This window comes from Tupaia chinensis, unplaced genomic scaffold, assembly GCF_000334495.1.
Source record: "Tupaia chinensis unplaced genomic scaffold, TupChi_1.0 Scaffold000468_1, whole genome shotgun sequence".
Lineage (NCBI taxonomy): Eukaryota > Metazoa > Chordata > Mammalia > Scandentia > Tupaiidae > Tupaia > Tupaia belangeri.
The window spans coordinates 839,423-854,932 of record NW_006159977.1 but is presented as its reverse complement, the minus strand read 5'-3'; the positions used below and the strand labels follow the sequence as shown (position 1 = coordinate 854,932).

Here is a 15,510-nt window from a genome sequence, read left to right as displayed (position 1 = left end):
CCTCCAGTCTCCTCTCGGGATCTTGGGCACGCACGCACATGCGCCCGGCGTGAGATTTAAGCCACCGGGGCCGAGACGCGACCCACGGTCGACTACGTGGGAGTCCAGCGACATAGCCATTACACTAACTGCTGGTTCCCCGGGTGGGTAGTTTTTATATCCTAAAAACAAAGCATACTAAATGGCAGTTTGGAGTCACAGTCATGCATTTAATGTGTCTTGAATATTTTAAATTACTTCTACTATGTCTTCAGTAGTATTGTTTCCTATAGAAAACCACTCTTTGTTGCTCTCCGTCAGAATTGTGTGCACTCTGTAACATCTTTGGCCGTCATAGTCCAGTTTTCCTAATAATTCTGTTAATGTGCTGTGAAAGACTGGAAATTTGAGTATGTGGTGGGTATGATACTAAATTGTGATTTGGTGGGATGTACATAACAGCTTTCAACATTTGAAGATAGTAGTTCTTGATATCCTCTTAAGGAAAATTTGCCTACAAATTTGAAGCTGGAATGTCACTGGAGTAACTTAAAAGAAATCACTATACTTGGCTTTTTAAATTTTTGATACGTATGTTAAGAATTGGGTACAAATTGAAATGTCTGTACTGATTCCTGACACAACCAATAAATCTCAATTATAAAAGGAAAAAAATGATGACTGATATACTGATACACTTACCAGTTCTGTCACATGCCTGTATTACATTTATTTTGTGTATTATGTGTGTGCTTTTGTTGAATATACTATGGTGTCTTTCATGTGTTTTCTATTTGTTTAAACAACAAAGTCTTGGTGTGTGTGATCCTCCTGCTCTGGTCCCCACCCCACCCCCTCGAGGACCTGGAACCACAAGTGTGTGTCACTGCACCTGGCAGGTGGGGACTGAGAGCTGAACCTGGGCCTCCCGTGTGGATGCAGTCTGCTAAGTGGCAATAGCTACCCAGTGCACTACTGCAGCTGGGCCCATTTTTCCCCACTTTTTTTCTCCAAAAACCTTTTCATTTTGAAAAAAACACCAAATACATGGAAAAACTGAAAGAAGTGTATATTAATACACATACGCCTACCACATCTAGATTTAATAACTGTTATTTTGCCTTATTTGCTTCATCCATATGCATGTATGTGTATTTTTTTCTTAACTATTTGAACAGATAATTGCTGACATAATGACATTTTAAAATAATTATTTAATTTTATTTATTAATTCACTTATTTTAATTTGACCAGAGAGAGATACACACAGAGAGAGAGAGGGAAAGTGAGAAAGCAAGCCACCAGGTCCAGTATTCGAACCTGGTCAGCCATGTGGGAGTGTCCAGTGCCTTAACCACCATGCCACCTGCTGATCCCCAGACATAATAACATTTTACCCTTTCAAAATTCAATCTGCATCTTCCAGAAATAAGTCTTTCTTTTTTTTTTTTTTTAACATAACCACAATGCCATTATTGCACCCAAGGACACCTACAAAACTCTTCTAAAAGTCATTTAAATATCCAGTTTACCTCCATTTTCAATTTTCCTCAAAATACCCTTAAAGCTGTTTTTTGGGTTTTTTTGTTTGTTTGTTTTTCTGTTTTAAAGAATTATTTATTTAAATTAATTAATTTATTTATTTACTTATTTTGGTGAGGGGGAGGAAGAAAGAGAAAGAGAAAGTGAGAAAGCAAACCACCAGGTCCAGGACTTGAACTGTGGTCGGCCATGTGGGAATCCAGCACCTCAACCACCAAGCCACCTGTTGGTCCCTTGCTTGTTTGTTTGTTTTTTTCTTCTATCATTTATTTATTTATTTTTACATTTTCCTGCAAACATTTACTTTACATATCAAAAAATTTTTGCTCATACTCCATAGTTGTTAACAGTTAATAAACAACTTTCAAAATTTCAAAAAACTGAATTTTAAAGATAATGTTCAAAATATTTGTTATAATTTTGTTTGTGACTCTATAAGAACAGAGACAGTACGGTTTTAAATATTTTTGAGAAAATATTTACATGTCAACTACTCAAACTGTTGAAAAGCAAACAACCAGCACATAATTCACACATAAACCTTCTCAAATTCAGCCCTGCCTACCAAGTATTCTGTGATATACCATCTGTTAGCAAAGATCAGTCTCTTTTTCTTCCTTCCAAGTCTTCCTCAAGATAATTCTCTGGTTGTGGCTGCTCTTTTGCAATCTCTATTGATTACAATGCTGGGCTGGGAAAGTCCAGGTTATTTTTATGGTACAAATTCTTTCATACAGTTTCTCTAATCCTCTCTGCCAGGCAGAACTGTTTATGGTGCCAGGCCATCTTTCCAAGAGCTTGTGCTGGCTTACTTGAGATCAACCTTAGTCCCATAGTTTTCTGATTAATCTTCTGATATGCCATTCCAGTCAAAGTCCTGTCTCATAACGAATATTTCTAATTTCTGATTCAAGGCAACAGGTATTATTAAACTTATGCAAATAACCATTCTGCCACAAAATAAGAATACTCCCAATATTTTCCAATTCTGGAGGGGTCAGGAAGGGAGAAAAGTTTGTTTCCATGGAAAGAAACAAACAAGAAGAAAAAGCATTTTAACAAATTGCTCAATCTATCAACAGTTCAAAAGAAAGCAAAATCCTTGAACTGGGAAAACAGAGCATAGTAAAAACAAATTAGTAATGCTTTACTCAAAAGTCATAAAATTCTATTTTACCCGTCAGTTCAGTCTTATGCAATTCATCTCTCTTCTATTGAATCTGCAGTGTTACTGTGGTCCAACCTTTCCGTTTAAATCCTAGAAGTTAACATGCAACGTTATTATTGATTTTGCTTGTCCTTAGTATTAAGTTGGTCATTTTCTTGGTTGTTTTTGCCCTCTTATTTCTATATGTGTTTAGTTTTCCTGGTAAAGCACTCCTTTTAGAACTTCTTGAAGAGATGATCTGGTGTTGGTAAATTCTTTCAGGTTTTGTTCATCTGAGAATATTTTTATTCTTTCTTCCCATATGAAAGATAATCTTGCCAGGTGACAGTATTCTTGGTTGAAACTGTTTTTCACATAACACTTTGAATATACTTTCCCATTCTTTCCTTGCTCGTATTGTTTCTGATGAGAGGTCTGATGTTAGCCTGATGGGATAACCTTTATAAGTAACTTGATGTTTCTCTCTTGTCAATTTTAGTATCTTGTCTTAGATTTGGCCAGTCTGGCTATGATGTGCCTTGGAGAAGATCTTGGGTTGATTCTATTTGGGGTCATTTGTATTTCTTGGGTCTGGATATATGAATGTCTCTCTAGATTTGGAAAGTTTTCTTCTAGGACTTCATAGAACAGATTATCAATGCCTTTATGAGTTTCTTAATCTTCTGGGATACTGATTTTCTAGATGTTTGGGTGCTTAATAGTATCTAGTATTTCTCATATAGTATTCTCTCGTTTTTGGTTATTTTCTCAGTGTTTTTGGTTGTTTTCTCTAGGTTGGAGGTTTTGCCTTCAACATCTGAGATTCGATCTTCTGCATGAACTAATCTCTTTTAATACTTTAGAGGGAGGTTTTGATTTCCTGTATTGCAGCCTTCATCTCTAGTAGCGCCATCTGATTCTTTTTTATGCTGTGAATTTCCTCTTTCAGATCGTGCATGCACTTCCTCACCTCCTGGAACTCGTTGCCTACTTTCTCCTGCATCTTCTGGAGTTGTCTCTCAGCTCTTGCATCTCGTTTAGTTTTGTCACTATGAATATTCTGAATTCTCCATCAGACATTTCCATGAGTTCCACTGTACAGTCTGCAGACGACGAAGGATTGTTTTTCCTTTCCCTTGGGGGAAGAGATATTTTCTTGGTTTCTCATATTTTTTGTGCTTCTGCAGTGGTTTCTGGTCATTCTGTGGCAAAAATCTTTCCTCTACTGTGTTTTGCAACATTGTATCCACAGAAAGAGATTGAGTTCAGATTTATAAAAAGAAATTTCTTCATTAAAGCAGGAAGTTCAATAAGTGTTGAGGATTTCAATGACCCTGAAAGTATTCAAATGCTTGACTACTGTGTACCTAGGCCTGTCATGACACTCTGTGTGGAGACTTGTCTGAGTGTTTCTGGGGTATAGAAGATGAGGTTCAGAGCACAGCTTCAGTTGCTTTGGTCCCTGAATATGCCAGGACACCTTTTTTTTTTTTTTTTAAAGAGGTTTTGCCTTGGGACCAGCAGTTAGCGTAATGGCTATGTTGCTGGATTCCCACGTAGTCGACCGTGGTTCACGTCCTGGACCCGGTGGCTTAAAACTCACGCCGGGCGCGTGTGCGTGCGTGCCCAAGATCCCGAGAGGAGAATGGAGGAGAAGGGATTGCGGCGTGACCATCCCCCCTGGGGGGTGATTTCTCGCTTTCTGTCTCTCTGTCTCTCTCTGTCTGTCTGGCGAGCGCACGCGCCCTGTAGCGAAAAACCTCTAAAAAAAAAAAAGAAAAAGAGGTTTTGCCTTAGGGTATGTGCATTTGCCAGAGAAAGAGACAGAGACAGTCAGTGAGAGGGAGGTGAGAAATCATCCCCTAGGGGAATGCCCAAGCTGCAATTCCTTCTCCATTCTCTTCCTGGGATCTTAGGCACACACACACATGCACCTGGCATGAGTTTCAAGGCTCCAGGTCTGGGACTCAAACCATAGCCATTTGGGAGTGAAATGACATAACCACTAAGCCATCTGCTGTTCACTAAAGCTATTTTTTAAAACCAGGATTTGACGTCTCTTGTCTCTTTAAGTCTAGAAAGTTTCCTTGCTCTTTCTTTCCCATGATATCAATGTTTCAGAGATATTGGGTCAGCTCTTCCACAGTTCATGCCACTCTGTATAGTTTGCTGGGGAATCTACATTTTTAGATGCAAGATTCTCATTATGAGAAGGTATGGAGGTGATTTACTTTTTTTTTGCCTTCTTTTTTTTTTTAAGAGAGATTTTTGCTATAGGACACACGTGTTCGCTGGAGAGACAGAGAGACAAAAAACAAGAAATCATCCCCCAGGGGGGCTAGCCATGCCATAATACCTTCTCCTCCACTCTCCTCTCAGGATTTTGGGCATGCATGCACATGTGCCTGGTGTGAGTTTTAAGCAGCCAATCTGGGACTTGAACCATGCAGTCGACTATGTGAGTCCAGTGATTTAACCATTATGCCATCTGCTGGTCCCTTGGGAGTGATTTTCTAGCAAATTAAAAATTTTGAAAAACTCATCAAGAAAACAGAGTCTATTATTTCATTTTGGTATTTATTTATAACTTCCTAATGATACAGCCATGATGATGGAGAGAAGAATGGTTAAGAGCATGAGACCCTTAAATTACACACAGCCCAAGAGGATAATGTGACTTGATTAAATTCCATAGCTATAAAAGATATTAGTATAAGAAATGAAGAGAGTCTCAGGTTGATCATTCAAATAACTTACAGATTACTGACAAGGATTCTGAGCTAAATATTTGATGCCTACCTGCAAATGGATTCCGTAATATCTTTGCTGATGTTGTCAATAATTTTCTTACTGCTTTGTGAAGTTCTTTTCTTGCTTGATAGGCAAACCCTAAAATGATTACAAATGTAAATAGAACCAAGTATATATTCAACGCTATGCTCCAATACTTCATAAAGGAATGATGAAATAAACTCCAATTTTTTTAACAAAGAAAATATGAAACAGCATCTTTGTCTTTTTATTGTCACTATCAACTTAATTATATACTCTGCAAGAGCACAGAGCTCTAATTTCCAAGACTGCTCTCTGAGTCAGGGAAAAAGTAAAACCAAAACCAAACAAAAACTCTATCTCACTAAAGATAATAAACATCTTTATATACAACACAAGATTAGCAATACTCTGGAAAATTTCTGCTATGAGGGGTCCACCTCGAAAGGAATTTGGAGATAACTTACTAATGAATTAGACCTCATTACATAGGTATCCTATGTCATTGAAACTGTAAATATGCCAGAAAAGCAGGCTGAGATGTGGAGAGGAGATAGAATAATATACATGAACAGGACAGCGTGGTGACAGAGACAGAGTGGTGAGTCAGCTCACAGGGGAGCCTTCGAGCTCGCCTTCAAGCTCGCCTTGCTCAGGGAACACAATGTGCTGAGAGGCACCTTCTTGCTCACAGCGTAGGCAGAGCGGCTATAAGTCAAGTGTAACGACTCACCAAGCTGCCATATCTTAATGAAAACATACTGTGCTACTCTAAAATTTCATGCTCATCAAGAGACTATCTGGTGAGGCTTCTGTGTGACCTAAATACTGAGAAGTGGAATGTCCTAACTAAAAAAGACAAGTTTGCTACCCATTGTGACAGGTAATAATAAAAAATAAATTGGCATTCATTATTTATGAATCCACCTCGTGCATCTGGATTCTAACTATCCCTGAGCCAGATGACAAAAGCAGGTTTGGTGCTTGTCACACAGAAGGCCAGTCCCTGAACTGATGGCCCATCAAGGTGTGGACTGCTGGGCCCAGACTAAATCTGCCAGCTAGCCTTCACTCAGTTCTTTTTATTTTTTCCCTACCCAACTGAATTTTACTTGTTGCATAATAAGCCATCTAACATCTTTCAGGTGAAAAAATACTAACTTTGAATAAATATATCACAAAATGAATTAGAGCCCAATAAAAATTACCTTTGGGGAGGGAACACAATTCTACTCAATTAAGGAAAACATTTGTGTAGACCATAGATTAGTTTATTTCTAACACCCATCAGGCCATGAATTCATAAGGATAGGTTCCAGAAGCTCAGGCTCCTTTCCATTGGTTCTCACAAAGTGTGCTTCTCTGGGTAGAGCAGGCTGGCGCTTTAGTTGAACCCAAGTACCTTTCTCTTTGGCTTCCTTCTTTTTCTGATCATTTTCCTTCACACATTTTAGCAAGCTATCTCTGCTCTTAGAATGCTTAATATGCTCAATATGTACATTAATAAGCACAAACAAGAATCTTGCCCTTAACTTGTTTGTTCGCAACAATGCTAACAGCATGCTAAGTGACACTGTAGACTCTTCCAGTGTTGCCACAGTAACATTTGTGGGGTATTCCTTTTTGAACAGTGCCCTTGATGTCTACAGTGTCACCTTTCTTATAGATTCACATGTATGTTACCAAAGGAACCACTCCATGTTTTCTAAAAGGCCTAGAGAACATATATCTGGCGCCCCTTTGTGTTTGTCACTTTGGTGAGTTACTGGAAGATGGCGGTTACGGCCAAAAGGAGGCCCTCACTCAGTTTGAAGAGAATTGCAAACTTGGGATAAACACAAAAGTCCAACATGTGGTCATCATTAATTCTTTAGGAACTTGGTTCTTACAGGGTTTAGTGATTTTGAATCAACTAAATTTATTTTATTGATACTGTGTTTTCAACCAAATCACTTTTTTTTCAATTTTATTCATTCATTCATTTATTTTAATTTAACCAGAGAGACACACACACAGAGAAAGAAGGAAAGTGAGAAAGCAAGCCACCAGGTCCAGGACTTGAACCATGGTCGGCCATGTGGGAGTGTCCAGCGCCTTAACCCCTATGCCACGTGCCGGTCCCCCAACCAAATCACTTTTAAATTCAATAACTAGCAATGTTCTTCACAAAGAAGGGATTACTTTTAAATAAACTTACCATAATTTTCTCTTTTATTTAAAGAAACTGTGTGCACATATATATATGACTTCATTTTTTCTGTTTCTACCACTTCAGTATCTAGTGTCAAAGACTTCTTCAGGGCCAAAACTTCATATGTAAGAAATAAAGAACCTCTAAAAAACATACAAAAAGTTCATCATCAATACATGTTCTAAGTGTAACACAAAAATTACTCTTCTTCAGTATTCTTTCACAGTGGACTTCTAAAAAGTTCATTCATTCACTTCTCCTACAAGGGAGAGAAGGGAGGGAGAGAGACAGTCACTAACACCAGGGCCTTCACACTGCAATCCGCACCCTGGCCTCAGGCAGCCCAGATCACATGTGTGTGTGCACAGCTGCTCAGAGAGGTTCCGGGATGTGAACCTAGGACCTTTCCCACGCGGTCCAGTTGTGACTCTGTGACACCAGGCCCTGAGCTTTTTTTTTAATAGGGAAATACAACCTAGAGTAATGTGCATACAATACACACATATACACTTCAGTTCAATAAGTAACAATAACAAATAACTACATAACCATATCAAGGCAAGAAATAGAAAGTTAGTATCTCTGAAGCCACGGTGCCCCTTCCTGATCCTGACCTATTCCCTCATCTCTGTGATTATTATTTTTATCAAAATAACACCCTTACTTTAGAGTTTTACCACCTTCGTAAACATCCTTAAACAACAGAGCTTAGTCTTCCTTGTTTCTGAACAAAATGTGAATGGAATCATACTCTTATGTGCTTTGGTTTAGCTTTTTATTGTTATTTCTTCCTTGAGAGAGAAGAAAAAGAAAAAAAAAGAGAGGGAGAAGAATCTCCAGAAGGGTCTTCATGCCAAGATCCACACTCAGTCTCAGCTGGTCTGGCTCACGGCACACAGTGTGCGCCTGCCACCCTCAGGGAGGCCCTGGAATGCAAACTCAGGACTGTTCCCAGTTGCATAACCACTGTGCCACCTCCTGGTCCCTTAGTCCCATATTTGTGTGAGTCTCCCAAGTTGTTGCATGTAAATGTACTTCCTGCATCTGTGTTTTACATGGTATATAATTCCTCACTACAAGGAGATGCCACAACTTACCTATCACTTTCGCACAGATGGGCGTTTAGGGCATTTCCAGTTTAAGCCTATTATGAACATTGTGTTGCCCATCCTCTCTGTCTACACTGCCCACGTGCAGATGTCCTCTGAAGTATGTATTTACAAGGGTTACGTCCTGACAGTCTGCATGTTCAACTTGACTAGACAACACCGAACAGTGTTTTTTTAAAGCATAGCTAATTTGTCCTACCTTTATGAGCACATCAAAGTTTCTTCTTTCCTAAGAGCCATACCTAAAGTCAGTTTTTAAATGTTGGTGGTTGTGTCCCCCCGGCCAGACTTACACACTCCCCAAGTCCAGACACAAAGGCTACCCTCCACTGCATTCTGCTCAGGGCCGTCAGCTACCCTAGGTCTGCTCCTGGCCTTACATTCCACCCTGAAGCAGATGAGACAGAAAGGCCAGGACTTCGCCAGCCGTGAGCGATGAGGAACACAGAGGAGGTGCTAGAGACCTCTCCTCTCTGAGGGGTTTAGCTGAGCAGTCAAAAAGGAGCACACAGATTGAGTACTTCTATCTTCCCTGAAAGACAAAATTCTTTACTAAAAATTATGTGAATAATTTTCACCAAATTCTGAAACACAAAGGCAGACAAAGAAACTGCATTAAGGGAACGTGTCCAGACATTCTCCTTTGCCCCGGGGGGTGAAAAGGAAAAATCACGTAGGCCAGTGCAGTCGGGGCGCTGCGGCATGACCCTAGGAGAAGGCTCTGGGTTCAAGTGCCTGAGAGCCTGCCTGCCTGAAGGGCTGGGGAAGGACTGTGGCATGAGGACTGTCAAGGGAGCCTTTCTCTCCCCCAGTCTTTCTCTCTCTCTCAGAAATAAACTTTTTTTAAAAAAGGGGAAAAAAAATCACCCAAATATGTTTTGCCTTCTATTCCATTCCATTTCATGAAGAACTTTGGACAAAATGCCAAGTAGCATCTAAGACTTGATTTTATATTTATACTAGTGAGAAAAACTATCTACGAATACAACAGAGAAATATTAGACATGTACTTAATATGCAGACTTGAAACAATGAGGTAAAAGAATGAAAAATAACCATTTGGAGGTCAGCAGGTGGTATGGCAGTTAAAGTGCTGGATTCCCACGTGGCCGACCTTGGTTTGAGTCCTGGACCTGTGGCATAATAATAATAATAATTATAAATAAAATTAATAACGTTGTAAAAAAAGGAAAATAGTAACTTTTGGAGTGTCATTCCTGTCATCAAGCATGTGCCTCTAAAGGAGCGTGAGACAGGAGACGCCGATCTGCTGCTCTTCACAACCTGCCTCAGTCGCCTTCCCTAACAGCTTGGCAGCAATTTAAAGGATTTTCTTTTTGATTTCTATTTTTAATTTTTTTTTTTTTTAATTTTAAGAGGGCAGGTGTGTTTGTCAGAGAGTGACTGGAGGGCAGGTGGGAAAGCATCCCCCAGCGGGCCACGGTCATGCTACCATCCCTTCTCCATCTCACCATCCTGCTGGGATTCTGAACACGTATAAACACAGGCCAACAGGCCAAGCACGCTTTTCAAGTCGTCAGAGCCAAGGTCTGAACCATGGTCAGTCATATGGACTTTCAGCTACTTTAGCTACTAGGCTTGTAGCCCAGCAGCCAAGGTCAACCTTAAAGGATTTTCAAAAAAATTTAAGAAGAGAAAGAAAGAAAGAAAAAGTCCTAGAAGGTATGTCTCACCAGAGAGAAACAGAGAGGGGGAGAGAGAAGAGGAGGGAGAAAGCACCTCCACAGGGGATGGTCACACAGCAATCCCTTCTCTATTTATCATTTCAGGGTTTGGGGCATGTGCTCACACAAGACCAACACGTATTTCAGATTTCAAGCCTCCCAGCCTGGGACTCAAGTCACACAGCTGGTCACACGGGATGGAGCTGCCCTAATGCCCATACCACCAGCGTGCCCCAGAATAATTTTAACTGATTTTTACCTTCCTCACCCACTTTAGAATCTAATACATGGAGTCTTCAGAAAGTCCATAGGAAATGCACATTATCAAAAAAAAAAAACAAAAAAACAAAAAAAAAACTACACATGGATTTTAAAAGGTTTTTGCATCAAATAAATTAGTACTTTAAATTTCACTCTTCCACCAATTTTTTGAAGTTCTCTTGGGTGAGAAGTGATGTTTCAATGTGTAAAGGCCTCGGTGCCTGCTCTGAGTGTGCCAGGGACATTCCTCATAGCAACAGGGCCAGGGAGGCAGAATCCCTGTCACGCACGTGGTCACGACAGAAAGCATCCTTTACAGGTAGAGTCACAGGAGCAAGCCAACTTTTAAGTGGTAGCATCAGTGATTAAATCCATCTGTTTGACCCTGAAATCCATACCCTTTGAGGAACCCATGCTACCTGTAGAGCATTTGCAATGAGATTTCAAGAAGAAATATAATGAAACAAATTAATATTGTAAAATTGGTAACTTACCCTAAAATAAGTGATCCAGTGAGCTTTATTATATTTCCTTCAAAAAGAAAGGAAAAAAGTCAGTGTGATAAATTTCATTTTAAAACTGTGACAGGAAATAGGCAACAGTGCAAGTCTTAATTGATCTCATATATAATTGGATACGAAGTTACGATACTTTTCTATTAATATGATCGGTTATTACCAGCACATGGCTTCCTAACCCCAGATGCAAATCAACCAATCCATAAGCACCGGGCACCAACACATCATTTATATTTAGGCCATTTCCTACCCATTCTCCCTTCCCTCCACGCTCCAGGCTGCTGCCCCCGACCAAATCACTAGAGACCCTGGTACCTGGTCCAGTCCTGACACTGCCAGGACTACGGTGCTTCCACAGAAACCTACGTCTAGGAAGCCACTTCCCTCCCAAATACTCTAAATGAACAACCAATTACATGAAGGAGAATTCTATCACTTTTTTTTTTTAAGAGAGATTTTTGCTATAGAGTACGTATGCTCATCAGAAAGACAGAGAGATATTGGAAAACGTTTTCCAAGTTCTAAACGAAAATTGACAAATAAATTTATAGAATATGACCTATATATTAAATGGGGCTACCTACATACAGCACTTACCCACCTATTACCTATAATTACTTTGGGAAGCAATCATTCTGTGCCCCTACTTGAGAAGCATAATCCCTCAGGATAGTCCTAGAAGTGATGTAGTGGTAAGGCACTGGACTCCCACACGGCCAACTGTGGTTTGAGTCCTGGACCCAGAGGCCTGACACTCATACTGGGTGCGTATGTGTGCATGCCCAAAATCCTGAGAGGAGAATGGAGAAGGGATTAGATGTGGCCGTCCCCCCAGGGGATGATTTCTCACTTTCTCTCTCTCTCTGCCTCTTTCTCTCTCTCTGGTGAGCACACATGCTCTACGGCAAAAATCTAAAAAAAAAAAAAAAAAGCTAATTGCTCATTCGATACATACATTCCTTGGTCTTATACAACACAAACTGATTACAGTCTAAATTTATTCAAATTCCTAGGCGACTCTAGAACAAGCCATGCAACCCACTGGTAGCTAATCAGGCACAGCGGAAGTCTACAGGAAGGGATCTTTCCCCGGATAAAAAGATAAAACTTCATAAGCTGCTTTGGTCCTACATTATTGATGTCCAGGGATTCAGCAACTATCTTGAGACTATCAGGACACTGAGGAAAATGAAGCAGGAAGACAGGAATATTGCTAAACTGCAATTCCTGCCCTATATTGTCTCTGCCTTGACTTCTAATAATTTAAGAAAAATAAAAACTCACTCATTCAAGCCACTGTCAGTTTCTGTTGCTGCTGGGAGCACAAGCCTAAGTGACACATTACTCATGGCGGTTAGGTACTGAGCCAGAGCGTAGAGGCCTACCCAGCCTTTAACATGTGGACACGTCAAAGCAGTCCTTTGTTCGGAGTTTCACTCTGATAAATTTCCAACTTTGTTCTGCTGGATAATGAGAGGAAAAAGCTCCCTTCTCCATCCCTATTTATCCCTTATTTAAAACAGATAAGATGAAAAGGATCTACTGTAGACATAGATCTTAAAGGTCAAAAGGAGACTCCACAAGGAGAGCCACTTTGTGTTACTTGGTATCATGTCCTCAGGGACTAGAATGGGACCTAGGCATAGCAGATGGTCAATAAATATTTTCATTTACTGTCACAGGAATGAAAGATAATCTAGGCCAAACTTCTCATTTTGAACATAAAGGAAATAATGCTCAGAGAAACTGAGTGAGCATTCTTCCACTCAGTAAGTACTATTTGGACACTGACTAAGATGCTCATATAATAACACATCGCGAGGATGTAACGCAAACTGGATAAAACACGGCCCTCACAGAATCTGCAGTCTTCGGGAGAAGTCAGATAATGAGCCAAGTTCTGAGTCAGCCTACAGAATGACAAGTGATCGATGTAAGCTGGCCTAGGTGTCAGAGAAAGCTTCCTGGAGGGAGACGACGACGGTGTGAAGAGTGGATTGGACCTGCATCCCAAGGCCCAGGAGGGCAAGGGCCCCGTTCTCCTTGCTCGCCATTTAATAAATACCTACTGAATGAGAATGCAGTGACTCTTAAGTACAGAAGGATGAGTGTGAAATTAGATAGGAAGAGTATTTCCAAGAGAAAGGGGTACATACGGCTTTGGGTCTACACATCTGGTGTGAACTCAGGACAGAAATTAGTACACAAAGACATAAGTGAATCTGAGACTTAGCACATGTTAAATAAGTTCTTGTGGCCCATCTGGAAGCTTAGCCACAATTCCATCACTACCTCTGTAAGAAAACACTGCTGTTCAGACTACTCACTGATGTCTCTCCAGTATGTGTCACGTTTTGGCGGGGGAGTAGAAGTTCTGATTCTTCTGCAACAGATGACACAATAAGCAGCCAGGGACATTCTGTGCAGGTAGAAAAATCATAACAGGTTTAATTTTAGCACCTCACTAAAAATGCTTTTCAACTCTAAGAACATGCTACCATCATAGTGGGTTGCCCACAGAGTTAAGAGTTTTCAAGACTAGGAAAAAACTTATCAAAAAAAAAAAATATCTCCCTTAAAACTGCAAACATGGAGCCAGCAGGTGGTGTAATGGCTATGTCGCTGGACTCCTAAGTAGTCAACCGCGGTTTGAGTCCTGGACCCAGTGGCTTAAATTCACGCCGGGTGCGTGTATGAGAGGCGAATAGAGAAGGGATTGTGGCCTGGTCATCCCTGCTGGGAGGCGATTTCTGACTTTCCTTCTCACTGTCTCTCTCCAGGGATTGTACACGTCCTAGGGGGAAAGAAATCTAAAAATAAAAATAAAAATAAAAAAAAATCCACAGAAGTAGTGAACTTTTTTCTAGCTTCCTTAGAATGGATCCCCAAGACGGTTTGTCTTTGGAATTTACTTCATCTCATTGTTGTCTGCCTGCGAAGGAGGAATGACTGTTGGCCAATAATTCGTCCACTGTGTGAAGATGACCTACATATGATATGATTGTTTCTAGGCCAGTTCAGCATCCTAGAACCATATCGGATTGCTTGGAATGAGATGTTTTGTTTCTTTTTCTTTTGGACTAAGGGAAAAAGGTCTTGAAGGACTCATGTGAGAAATGGTTCTTTGGTTCAACATATTAAAAACGTCTAGCAGTTTTACAGCAATTAGGGGGAAATTACGTGGTGTACACATGCAAAAAATATCTGTTAGAGTTAACACAAAATAAAAAGGTTTTTAATGTTTCTTGATTGGGATTCTACGCCATGACTAAGCAAACTAACTTAAGCAACAGGTAGACTTGAAAGGCCATGGTTTTAAGGGTCATTGTCTCTCACTTTCTTAGTCCTTAGTGTGGTGCCGCTGCTTCTCTGTAAGACACAGATGGTGGGGGAATGGCTTTAAGAATGTAATGAATTAGGTGCTCATAAAACCAGGGCAGAGCTCACACACAGACTTGTACTTTTTAAAGTTATTACATGAAAGCTGCACTAAAAACTGCGAAGCAAATATCACCCCTGCGCTTCTTTCAGCCCTGCCACCTACTACTAAAACAGTCAACTGCAAATTATACACACACCCTTTAGTTACTTCCTGGCCTAAAAATCCTTTCTAGTATGAACTTAACTCACCTCTTTCAAGTTCATTTCCTTTCCACCAAGTCCTGGGTATAAATCTGAGTGCTCTGGAAACACACTTCCACGTCCTCACTGTAATTCTGGATTTCCGCAAAGGATGTCCCATTCCTAACTCCTCACACTCAGCTCTGAGGCTCGATTATTTCTAGTGCTCCCTCTCTCCATCTTGACAAACTGCCAACCTCCTGGTGTCCCTGGAGCCAGCAGTCGCCTGTGGCTGCCCTTGCTTCCCTGCCCAGTCCCGGCTCTGGACGTCTCTTCTACCTCTCTGCTCACCTGAACATCCCAGAACACCCCTTACCCTCTGCCACAGCCCAAACCTGACATGGCTCTCCCTTTTCCAACACCTGGACAGCCAGAATGCAGGTGGCAAAGGCCAATTTGGGGTGGGCTTCCAGAAGTACTTTTGCACCCCTAGTCAGTTCTCTTCTCATTGCTACCCTGACTATTCTAAACAATCAACTCTCTCAAGCCTCCTCCACTCCCTCCACCCCTCAGGCCATCTGTCACCTACAGCACTCAGAAAATTAAGACTATGAACCCTTTCAACCTCAGCCCTCACGCCTACAAGCAGGAGACAAAATCTGTTATTACGGGACTTCTTTTTTTTCCCCTTTTTTCAAAGGGGGAGGTCTTTTTTTTTTTTTTTTTGGAGAGGTTTTCGCTATAG

The 15,510-nt window shown here is 40.7% G+C and overlaps 1 protein-coding gene across 1 annotated transcript in view; it reads right to left on the bottom strand.

The window, feature by feature from the left end:
• The window catches only part of SERAC1 (serine active site containing 1), a gene marked incomplete in the record, with an annotated part of 69,002 nt that overhangs the window by 41,136 nt on the left and 12,356 nt on the right, over nucleotides 1-15,510 (bottom strand). The window contains 4 exon segments of the mRNA XM_027774689.1: nucleotides 5,468-5,557; nucleotides 7,638-7,774; nucleotides 11,181-11,217; nucleotides 13,532-13,623. Of these exon segments, the coding sequence (XP_027630490.1) occupies nucleotides 5,468-5,557; nucleotides 7,638-7,774; nucleotides 11,181-11,217; nucleotides 13,532-13,622 (355 nt within the window).